This window comes from Tachyglossus aculeatus, chromosome 15 (assembly GCF_015852505.1).
Source record: "Tachyglossus aculeatus isolate mTacAcu1 chromosome 15, mTacAcu1.pri, whole genome shotgun sequence".
In the NCBI taxonomy this organism is placed as follows: domain Eukaryota; kingdom Metazoa; phylum Chordata; class Mammalia; order Monotremata; family Tachyglossidae; genus Tachyglossus; species Tachyglossus aculeatus.
The window spans coordinates 11,285,105-11,297,629 of record NC_052080.1 but is presented as its reverse complement, the minus strand read 5'-3'; the positions used below and the strand labels follow the sequence as shown (position 1 = coordinate 11,297,629).

At 41.6% G+C, this 12,525-nt stretch overlaps 1 protein-coding gene across 2 annotated transcripts in view; it reads left to right on the top strand.

The window, feature by feature from the left end:
• The window catches only part of STS (steroid sulfatase), a 102,102-nt gene that overhangs the window by 69,900 nt on the left and 19,677 nt on the right, over nt 1-12,525 (top strand). For both annotated transcript variants that reach the window (XM_038757458.1, XM_038757459.1), the window contains 2 exons: nt 1,344-1,503; nt 12,069-12,190. In XM_038757458.1, the coding sequence (XP_038613386.1) occupies nt 1,344-1,503; nt 12,069-12,190 (282 nt within the window). The remainder of the gene's footprint in view (nt 1-1,343; nt 1,504-12,068; nt 12,191-12,525) is intronic.

Genomic DNA, 12,525 nt, shown 5'->3' with positions numbered 1-12,525 from the left:
TTTTTATGATATTTGTTAAGTGCTTACTATATGTCAAACACTGTTTTAAGCTCTGGGCTAGATACAAGTGAAGTAAGTTGGACACAGTCCCTGTCCCACATGGAATGCACCCTCTAAGTAGGAGGAGAGCAGGAGAATTGGGGCACAGAAAGGTTTGGTGTCTTGCCCAAGGTCACACAGCAAGGAATCGACAGAACAGGAGTAGAACTCAAGTCCTCTCATTCCCAGGTCTGTGCTCTTTTCTCTCAGCCACGCTGCTTCTCTGGTATTTGATAAGCATTTACTATGTGCCAGGCATTGTACTAAGCACTGGGGTAGATAGAATCAAATCAGATTGAACATGGTCCATGCCCTAAATTCATTCATTCATTCATTCAATTGTATTTATTAAATGGGGCTCATAGTCTTGATCCCCCTTTTTCAGATGAGGTCACTGAGGTACAGAGAAGTTAAGCGAATTGCCTAAGGTCACCCAGCAGACAAGTGGCAGGATCAGGATTACCAGGTCCTTCTGTATAATAATGATGGCATTTATTAAGCGCTTACTGTGTGCAAAGCACTGTTCTAAGTGCTGAATCCCAAGACCGTGTTCTCTCCCCTCTATCCACTAGTCCACACTTCTTCTCACTCTGGTATTCGTTAAGCAGTGGGGTAGAGACAATACAATCAGATTAGACAAAGACCCTTTCCTGCATTGAACTCACATTCTAATTAAGAAAACTGTTAGCCCCAGGGGGGATCTGATTATCTTGTATCTACCCCACTGCTTAGTACAGCACTTGGCATGTAGTAAGTGCTTAACAAATACTATTATTATTATTGTTGTTATTATTTAAATTCTGGAGAACTTACTGAAGAGAATTGAAGAGCTGGTGATGGCTTTAGCAGATCCACTGCATTCAATCACTTAGCTTATTGTCTAAATTTGATTGCTAGATACTCAAAAGAAAGGGAAGAGAAATGCGAGGAGATGGGACTCTATTTCTCATTATGTTTTCCTTCATCGCCTTCATAACATTTCCTAATCCATATCGCTGAGGTTTCTGGAGAAGTTATTGAAAATTAGATTCATCAGGGCAAAGTAATTGGATCAGTTCACCAGTCAGTGGTATTTGTTGAGTGCTGACTATATGCAGAGCATTCTACAAAGCGGTTGGGAGAGACTATCCCAAGTGACAACATACTAAGATTTTTTTATGTGTGTGTGTGTGTGTGTGTGTGTATCTGGATTGTAATGAGTCTTGTAACAGTGGAGTTTTCTGGTAGAAGGGTGAACATTGCAGAGTGGAAAGCTGTTGACAACAGCACAACTCTCCCTTGATTTCTACCTTTACCTCTTTAAGGTGGAAAAGCTAACAACTGGGAAGGTGGCATTCGAGTCCCAGGCCTTCTTCGCTGGCCAGGAGTGGTAGAGGCTGGAATAGAAATTGGCGAACCAACCAGTAACATGGATGTATTCCCTACCATTGTCAAACTGGCAGGGTCACCATTACCTGAAGACAGGTACTGTATGCCATTTCAAGTGCACTCTATTACTTAACAAAATTTACGTGACTATTTTCTTATTTGGCAGACTGTTTCTGTAATGGCATTAGGCAGGCTCTTATAACTAGCTATTTTTGTAGCAGAGCAATTTACTTGTGGGTTAAGCAACTCACTGCAGTTTCTTTACCTCGTGTAAAGAGCAGGGTCTGGGAATCAGAGGACATGGGTTCTAATCTAGCTTCCACCATGTGCCTGCTGTGAGAACTTGGGTAAGTCACTTAAATTCTCTGTTCCTCACCTCCCTCATCAGCAAAATGTGAGGGAATGAGTTTGATGTTATATTGTACTCTCCCAGTGCTCAGTACAGTGCTTGGCACACAGTAAGCACTCAGTAAATATGATTAATGATAATCAGCATTATTTATTGGTGTTATCATTATTATTATTATAATTATTATTATCATTCCTCAACAATGTCATCCTGTACCTGTTCTCATGTCTTCCAGTTGCCTCTTTCTCTTGCCTTTATCTCCTGCAGAGATAGGATCAATTCTCAAATTTCCCCTTCCCACAAACTCCTCTGTGTCTATCGTTTTGGCCTTTGCCACTTAATTCCTGCAACAGCAACAAGATTCGCAGAATCGCAATTTCCCAGTGTGTCTTGGTTTAACAAGTTGTAAACTACATGTTTCCTGTTTATGTTTAACTCTAATATATGACATGGCCAGTGACATTTTTTTAAGTGTTATTCCTATTCCAAAGAGTTGTATTTGAAGCACATTGATTAATTGTTTTCATTATTTTGGCAGCAGGCCAAGGTAATGTCGTGCAGTCTACTTCAAATCCTGTTTAAATGTGTCCTGCGCCTCAGCCAAGGGTATAGAGGAAAGCAAACAAGACCAAATTGACCCCAGCTCCACTCAAGAAGAATTCACAACTATGTTTTCTCACCTCTCCAAATTGATCTTTTTCAAACCACTGCCCTCCTCTTTTATATTTCTTCAAAGAAGGGAAATGTTTCCATTACAATCATTTGCTCTGTCAGTCCTGCCTCTCAAATAACCATTTTGGGAAATAGAAGAGAGGTGTTTTAAGCTCATCTCTTAATAGGCTCTCTAATTCTTCCAAGAGAGGTTGAAAGACTATGCTCCTCTCAAGATGGTGATCCTCTTAGCTTTAGCTCCTCTTCATTTTTGATATAATTTCCACAAACTAGTTCTCCTGTTGTTATATCCCACTCCCCCTCTCTACACAAAATAGGTTATGGTTGCAGTGGCCTTCTCACTGTGAGGCTTGATTTTGTCATTAAATGCTGTAGTTGCACTTGAAGTATAATTAAAAATCTCTACAGAAACTCCCTCAGGTTATTTGAACACCGCTTACTTAGAAAGAGACAATATTCATTCAATCATATTTATTGAGCGCTTACTGTGTGTAGAGCACTGTACTAAGCACTCTAGTACTAAGTACTAACTGCTTTCCTTGAGGGCAGGGATGGAATCATCCAACTATTGTTCTCTCACAAGTGCTTGGCACACAGTAAGGACATTTGATGGTTGATTGTATGCTCCTTGAGGGCAAGGATTGTGTTTTTCCATTCCAAGGTATTATTCTTTGTATTACTGTGTGCACTGCTTAGGATAGCGCACACAATAAGTGCTTACGTGATGGATGGATTACTTTCTCAGTCATGGTGGAGCTGGAACAATGTCTACTATAGCAGGATATTTTGGCAAGATGTCTTTACTGCAGTCCTCAGAGATGCCAAAGATATTACGTGGCCAATTGCTATCAAGCCATACATCCAACCTTGTGATTTACCTTTAGAGAAATTCAGTGAATTATAGGATTTCAATTCTACTTTAACATTCAACTTGTATGCCCTCCCAGGAAAATTTGTGCCAGATAGCAGTCTGACAGACTCCAAAATTCATCTTTTGGTGTTTGTGAAAATCTGATTATGGTTTCAAGTTTGTAGTAACCTGAAAAACAGGCCCATTCACAACAATAATGGAGTCCTCTGTCAGGATTGATGGATGAATCTACATTCAGAGACTTGAAGACCGAGAACCCATTCAGAGGAATTGATTTTAGTAGGTTTTTTATGGTATTTTTCTAAGTGCTTACTATATATCAAGCACTGGGGTAGATACATGTTTATCAGTTGGACACAGTCCCTGTCCCACAAGAGGCTCGCAGTCTAAGTGAAAGGAAGGAGGATTTAATCCCCATTTTCCAACTGAAGAAATGGAGGCACAGAGGAGTGAAGTGACTTGCCCAAGGTTACACAGCAAGCAATCAGCCGAGCTGAGATTAGAACCCGGGACCTCTGACTCACAAGGCCAGGCTCTTTCCACTAGACCACGGTGCTACTTCCTATGTCAGGCCTCTCATCGTGGCCATTCATGTTCCTCCAGGGCAAGGTGTGTAATGAGCGAGTAGGTAGGAGAATGTGGAACATTGCAAAGGGCGTAAGTGCTTAGTACAGTGCTCTGCATACAATAAGCGCTCAAAGCCCACTGTTGGGTAGGGACCGTCTCTATATGTTGCCAACTTGTTCTTCCCAAGCGCTTAGTACAGTGCTCTGCACACAGTAAGCACTCAATAAATACGATTGAATGAATGAATGAATAAATATGATTGAATGAATCAATCATACAGTCTTCCTGTACTTAGCTAGCTCCGAGCAGAACCCGGACTAGGTCGAAGGTTTCCAGATTGCCAGAGCACTGCTCCCTCCACAGAACCAACACAAAGAACTCTGTAGAACAATAACAGAACTATTCAGAGCAATAAACAGCGCTCTTCAGAAGAGACAGAGTACGGATGTCAAAATTTCTAGACGGGGAAGTGTCTTAACATCCTGGACCCTGGCATTTCTGATCTGGAACATTGTGTTCTTTCCAGGTATGGGGAAAAGGGTCATTTATAGCTTCAATCCCCTCTCAGGGTTGCACCTGGAGAGTTTCCAGTACTCTACCAGTCTCCACTCCAGGAGGAGCGTCAAGCAGAGGCATATCCATTCAATTCCTAGTTTGAGCAGTGGCTAGCGAGTGGCAGGCAATCTGCTACAAGTCCAGACTCACCTGTGCTGGGCAGCGGAGGTATTGGCAAGAGTCGAGGGTGGAGACTCACGTTTACTGCGTAGAAGGAGGCAATGGTAAATCACGTCTGTTTTTTTAACAAGAAAACTCTGTGGATGCACTGTTAGAACGACTGCAGATGGAGGTGGGGTGTTCTGAAAGAGATGCGCCCTTGACATCGCTGTGGGTCGGAGACAACGCGACAGCATGACAGGACAAGATAGGTTTATTCATTTATTCATTCATTCAGTTGTTGTTTTCTGAGTGCTTACCGGGTTCATGATTACCCATGACTAATAGTACAAAGCGGAAATCCAGTTTTTCCAAGGAGGGGGTACAGTTATACCACTGAGTTCTAAAATCTTGACCCAGTCGGGGTGCACTGAAACAAGTGGAGCGAAGGCAGGTTGAATGAGATTAGGGAGCAGAAGTGAGGATTACAACCATTTCTTCTGCCATCGCGTTACCTCCTTTCCTGACTAATCTCCTATTTCCCCCTACTACATTCATTCAATCATATTTACTGAGTGCTCTGCACATAGTAAGCGCTCAATAAATACGATTGATGATATCCTCCCAGCGCTTAGAACAGTGCTTTACACATAGTAAGCACTTAACAAATATCAAAATTATTATCATTATTAGCCTCACATGGGGCAGGGACTGTGGCTGATCTGACTGTTTCGTGTCTACCCCAGCACTTAGCACAGAACCTGTCACACAATAAGCACTTAGTAAATACTCTCAAATGATGAATGTGCAGACGAGTAAGTGCTTAAGCAGTAGAATTTATGGGTCAGTATGTTGAAAAGTACTTTGAGTGAGTGTGAGAGTGTAAGTGGGTATAGACACAGAAGTGCCTCAGTGAGGTTTGGGAGGACAAAACCTGAGGAGAAGGAAAATTAGCCAGGGAAGTCCTCCTGGAGGAGGTGGGATTTCAGAAGGACTTAGAAGATGGGTGTCTGTAGTAGCCCAAGATATCAAATTTCTGGGTCCAAATTCTATGATCCTGTAATTCTATAAATACTGTATTTCTTATCCAATTCCCCCCCCCCCCCCGCTACACACACACACACACACACTTTTTTTAAGTCAGGAGGAAGAGATTCAATCATTTGTATTCAGGTCATTATTGCATTTCTTTCCCTTTCTTCTGATCGAGTCATAGGTGCTAGTACAACTAGTTGGCTGTGTCAGTTCCCACAAACCCCTAATAAATCATGTACCATGGGAAGGATTGTTTTTACAGCCCTGTGGTTCTGCCGCTCAGGTAGATGGGGAATGTTGCAAAATTAAATTTGATCCTGCTAAGTCGAAGCTTAGACGCATGGATGCTCCAATCACATGCAACTGACTGATTCACCAACAGGCATAAAGCATAGCCTCAATTGTGTGCTTGCTATTTTTAGATGATCCTTTTGGATTCCTGAGACACCCTTTCAATTGATGACATTCATCTGGCCTTGTATTTTCTCAGAAGCTGTATCTTAACGATTATGTCTAGATCCTCTGAAATGGGGAGTTTGTGTTCTTGCAAGATCTCATGTTTGTGAAATTACACTTTGTAGGACTCACTGGGGCTGAAACCACGTCTCTGTGTGTGTGTGTGTGTGGATACACAAAACATTTCTTCTGAAATGCTTGGGAAGCCTCATGGCCTAGTAGAAACCCAACAGGCTTGGGAATCAGAGAACCTGGATTCTAAATCTGACTCCATCACTTACCTGATGTATGACCATTTTAACTTCTCTGTGCATCTCTTTCCGCACCTCTAAAATGGGGATTAAATACCTGTTCTCCCTCCTACTCAGGCTGTGAACTCCATGTTGGACCAGGGACACAGTGCGACCTGGTTATCTTTTATCTAAGCGAGCACGTATTTCCGTGCTTGGCACAGAGTAAGCACTTAAGTACTGCTATCATTGTTTTTGCTATTATTATTGTTATCATTATTCTGACACCTTGGCATCCTATGTCCAAACAAGGCTCCTGTTGTCTGTCACTTGTTCCTTATTTGCCTGCATATGTTCTAGCCCAAATGCCTAGTGGAAGTATACATTATGTCTCCATAATGTATTTTTCCATAATGTAATAATTTCCCCACCTAGACTATAATCTCATGGTAGGCAGGGAATGTGTCTACCCACTCTTTTGTATTGTACTCTCCCAAGTGCTTAGTACAGTGCTTTGTCTGCAAAAAGGTTCAAATACCATGGATCGATGATGGGAGATTTGAGTGTCGTAAAGTTGCATGGCTATCATGTTTTTAGCCAACCGTAAAAAAAAAAAAACCTTTCAAAAATTCCCAAATTGGAAATCCACCCCATAAAATAGTAAACTTCTGGGCAGGGAGTGTGTCAATTTCATGTTTTAGATTTCCTGGGTTCTTAATGTGGTGCATTGTTCCCACTGTGCTAAATAGTAGTTATTATTACTATAGGGTAAGGTTTTTTCCCTATAGAATCATGAACGTCTCTATATGTTGCCAACTTGTACTTCCCAAAAGCTTAGTACAGTGCTCTGCACACAGTAAAAAATAAATAGGATTGAATTGAATGAATGACAGTGAATGATTTATGCTCTCCCAATGATCTGTATTCTCCCAAACACTTAGTACAGTGCTCTGCACTTAGTAAGTGCTTAGTAAATTCCATTGATTGATTCCTACTCAGAGCTAGTCTAGGGCTAATACAAAAGGAGAGCTATTTTACTGAAAAATTATGTGTTTCCCCATTGAAGAATAATTCCAGCCATTTTATTTCAAAGAAAACTGGCCTTAAACATCAAAAGTGGACACATTTGACTGCTAAGAGTTTAACTAAAACTTGATGTTGGGAGAGGATCAGTTTGTCCACCGCATTTGTTCGAACTCTTGACTAGCTATGTTCAGGCAGACCTGAAAATAAATACATACACTCCATGACTCTTTGGAGGTGCTACTATATGGGGAAGGTGATGTAGATCCAGTTGTGGACTCCAGAGAAAGGGCGGCCACGTAAAAGAACCCTCCAAAACAATGATTAGAAGCTAAGTCTGTCTGAGAAACCAAATGTTGTCAGAGTGGACACCATCTAAGAGTTCAGCTAAATAGCATCCCTTCCAATTTTTCATGTCAAAAGTGAGCACGTTTGACAGACTAATATTTCTGCAGGGACTGGTGCTCCTTAGCAGATGATTTATTGAGGGCTTGTAGGAAGGGACAAGTTAGGTAGAGGATATAGAAAAATGAAATTCATCTTTGCATCTCCAGCCTGAAAAATTTTTGCAGGCCGGAGGTTTTTCTCTTTTTTCCATGCTGCCGGAATTGCGCTTTTTCTAAATGAGCTCGGATTCCCATCTAACCGTCATCGCCATCACTTTTTCTCCCAACCTGTTAATTGCTGTTCTTAAAAATAGAGTTTCAGTCTAGCCAGATGTCACATCTGTGGAAAGAGGGTTGAGAAATGTAGCCAAACTAGCCTGGACTGATGATTTTGCTGTGAACTGGCAGTGAAAAGAGCTGGGGAGAAGAGAATAATAATAATTATGATAATTATATTTAAGTGCTTACCATGTGTCAAGCATCAGGTCAGACAGTCCCTGTTTCATGTGGAGCTCACTGGCTAAGAAGCAGGTGAATAGGTATTGAATCTCCATTTTATGGTTGAAGAAACTGAAGCACTGGTAAGCCGTGACTGCCCAAGTTCACACAGTGGCCAAGTGGCAGAGCCAGAATTAGAACCCAGATCCTCTGATTCCCAGGACCATGTTGTTTCCACTAGGCCATGCTGATCCCCAAGAGAAGAGTTTTTGCCCCAGGGATATGATATTTATTAAGCCCTTACAATGTAGCTAGGACTGCAGTTATTTTTCCAAGCTGAGGAGAGAGCCTCTTAAGAACACCGAAAATGAATTATTTGCTGCTCTCTTTAGACAGAGGAATAATAATTATATTATTTGTTAAGCACTTACTGTGTGTCAAGCACTGTACTAAGAACTGGGGTAAATACAATCCAATCAGATCAGACACAGTCCCTGTCCTATCTGGGTATCGTCGTCTAAATCGGGGGAAGGGAAGAGCAAATATAGAATCCCCATTTTACAAATGAGAGAACTGAGGCTCAATAAAGTCAAGTGACTTGCCCAAGGTCACTTGCTATGCAAATGGCAGAGCTGAGATTGGAAGCCAAGTCTCTCTCCCTCCCTCTTCTCTCATTCCTTCTCTTTCTGTATCTTCCTCTCCCTTTCTATCTCTCTCTTTCAGTAGTAGGAATCATTTTCTTCATTGCTTCTGTGTGCAGAACATTGTTCCGAGCACTGGGAAAGACTGCATAGCTGGAAATTAGACACAGTATTTGTTCCTCTCTGCCTCTGGCCCTCTCTGTCTCGTTCTTTCTTTCTTTCTCCATCCTCTCCACACTTCAAGAACATAGTACAGTGCTTGCACAGTAATCAATCAATCAATCAATGGTACTTATTGAATACTAACTTTGCAGAGTACTGTACTAAGTGCTTGGGGGAGCAAAGTAATCACTCAAATACCATTGACTGAATCTCCGTTCACCTGCTCAAAATATGGTGTTTCAGCCGGCAACCAATTTAGAAAGCTATTGAAGAGAATGCCAGCCAGATGTGCAAAAGACAAATCTAAGTGTGATTCAAAAATCACACTTGTGATATTCACTCATAGGGTTATCTGAGCAATTAACCTGCTCTTTGGAGGCTCCTCTTCTAGGACCTTTGACTGCTACTGAACACTGTTGGTTGGACTGAAAGCTGAATTTGAGGAAGCAGTAAATTTGCCTCACGATTTCATCCTCTTTCGGCGTCTTCTGATTGGCCCAGGAACACCTCGGTCCCTCATATCCACTTACTAACCCCATCCTCTTTCATGACCAGTCTCCCAGGATATGAGATTTGAAGGTTCTCAGGCAGTAGATAAGCAAGAAGATCAAGCCTGGTACTGAGGAGAAGTGGAAATTCTACTGGTTATGTCCCTATTAGGTGGACTTGCAGTGTTGAGTTTTGAAGCAGTCCTTGGAGTTTAGTGTCTTTCTGTCCTATGTTAATCTTGATTGCCCCCTGCAATCCCCACTTAATAATAATAGTAGTAATAATAATGATTGTGGTACTTGTTTAGCGCTTACTATGTTCCAAGCACTGTACTAAGCACTGGAGTGGATACAAGCAAATCAGGTTGGACACAGTCCTTGTCCCATATGGAGCTCACAGTCTCAATCCCCATTTTTCAAGTGAGATAACTGAGGCACAGAGAAGTGAAGTGATTTGCCCGAGGCCACACAGCAGACAAATTATTATTATGGTATTTGTTAAGCGCTTACTAAGTGCCGAGCACTGTTCTAAGCACTGCGGTAGACACAAGGTCGTCAGGTTGTCCCATGTGGGGCTCACAGTCTTAATCCCCATTTTATAGAAGAGGGAACTGAGACACAGAGTAGTGAAGTGACTTGCCCAAAGTCACACAGCTGACAAGTGGCGGAGCCAGGATTAGAACCCATGACCTCTGACTCCCAAGCCTGGGCTCTTTCCACTAAGCCACGCTGCTTCCCCTTGGTGGAGTCGGGATTAGAACCCATGACTTTTGGGCTCCCAGGCTTTTGCCCTATTTGCTAGCCCATACCACTTATCTTAGACTCTGAAAGTTGGAGAAGCAGCGTGGCTCAGTGGAAAGAGCATGGGCTTTGGAGTCGGAGGTTATGGGTTCAAATCCTGGCTCCTCCAATTGTCAGCTGTGTGACTCTGGGCAAGTCACTTAACTTCTCTGTGCCTCAGTTACCTCGTCTGTAAAATGGGAATTAAGACTGTGAGCCCCCTGTGGGACAACCTGGTCACCTTGTAAACTCCCCAGCGCTTAGTACAATGCTTTGCACATAGAAAGCGCTTAATAAATGCCATTATTATTATTAAAGTTCACTTTGCATCAAGCACATCTGGCTGGAAGGATGTCTCTAAGAAAAACAAATCTCTTCCAAAACCACACTGGCCTCTCGTAGGAACAACCCTGATGCAGGGTAGACAGATTCCAGCATATTTCTCATCCAAACTACTGCAGTTAATAGTGTGATTGGGAAGCAATCCAAGCTCATCTCTTGTTCTTATTTTTAACTTAAGAATAATAAAGTGTTTTCAGTCCATAGGTTTCATTTACTATGGTGCAGTGGATTAATATTTAGGAAGAAGAAGTGAGCTAAGCAGCAAGACTGTAATTACAATCTGGACTAGCAGTACATAGACAAAAGCAGCCTGGGAAGTTGATAGAAATAGATATCATTCGGGTCATGGCCTACAAACTCACAGACTTGATAGGGCTTCCGATCTTTCGATCGACAATGAGTTGAGTCCGTTTTCCTGTTTCATTAATGAGAAAAATAGAACATGAAAGCTAACAATTTTAACTTTTTCAAAGGAGTTATTTACTCTTATCTTAAATCATTTGAGAACCAGTAGCTTAAATGAAAAAGAAATTGTGAATTTATGGCCAGTGGTAGGAAAAAGACTGATTTGTTTCTTGCCCAGATTAATTCCAAAGTGATAATCATCTCTTTTTCAGAACAGTTATTTCTCTTTGTTTTGCATCCATCCAGAATATTCTTTCATAGTCTTATTGAATTCTCTGAAAGAAGATGGTTCAAATTTTCATTTGGTTCATATTTTCATTAGAGAAGCAGCATGGCTCAATGGAAAGAGCATGGGCTGGAGAGTCAGAGGTCATGAGTTCAAATCCTGGCTCTGCCACTTGTCAGCTGTGTGACTTTGGGCAAGTCACTTAACTTCTCTGTGCCTCAGTTATCTCATCTGTAAAATGGGGATGAAAACTGTGAGCCCCACGTGGGACAATCTGATCGCCTTGTATCCTCCCCAATGCTTAGAACAGTGCTTTGCACATAGTAAGCGCTTAAGAAATGCCATCATTGTTATTATTATTATTTGGGAACCAGCACCTCCCACTGTACAATTCTAATCATAGGGTCCGTTTTCTCAATATATTCCACTCTGAATTGGGAATCACATCTTTGAAGATTGACTTCATGCATTTAACACGAGGTTCTATTTGTCTTTTTGACGCGAGAGGCCTCTGAGCTGAAATGTTGTGCCCAGAAACTTTGGAAGGAAGAGAAATGGGACAGGGAAAGAAATAAAACGATATTTTAAAAAGCAAAATGGAAAAAGACTATCTCTCAGAATTATGTAAAAATCAAGAGGAACAGATTTATGCCAGCTGTGTTGAGTTTTATTAAATTTTCAGGTACCCTTCCGGTTTTGGATGGAAGGTTTGTTCTAGTATCACCTAGTGATCACCTCGTAACTTCCCCAGCGCATAGAACAGTGCTTTGCACATAGTAAGCACTTAATAAATGCCATTATTATTAGTAGTAGTAGTACTGAATTTTTTGATGAATGGAAATTAGGTTGCTTTTAGAAAATTGAAGGATTTTACATTTTCCACCTTAGTGCACCAATCATGTTCTCTGGCTGATTTGACAATTCTTAATTATTCAGGATCATTGATGGACGTGACCTGATGCCCTTGCTTGAAAGAAAAACTCTCCAATCAGAGCACGAGTTTCTCTTCCATTATTGTAATGCATTTTTAAATGCTGTGCGCTGGCATCCAAGAAACAGTAAGTAAACTGACCTTTTAATACTTTAAATATGTCTCATAATAAGTTGTTTTATAAAAGGATTTAAAAATCACCTGGGGCATTCAGAACAAGTGTGTTGAATTTAAAGGGGGAGGGAGTTCAATCCACCGATTGTATTTATTGAGCGCTGACTGTTTGCAGGGCACTGTACTAAATGCTTGGGAGAGGACAACACAACAACAGAACAGCTCACAACGAGCTTAAAGACCTCTGGACAAGAGGAAGGTGTGAGCAGCCTGTGGGAGGCTGGAGAGCCAAGAATGAGGCAAGGTGAAAAGATGATAGAGAAGCAGCGTGGCTCAGTGGAAAACAGC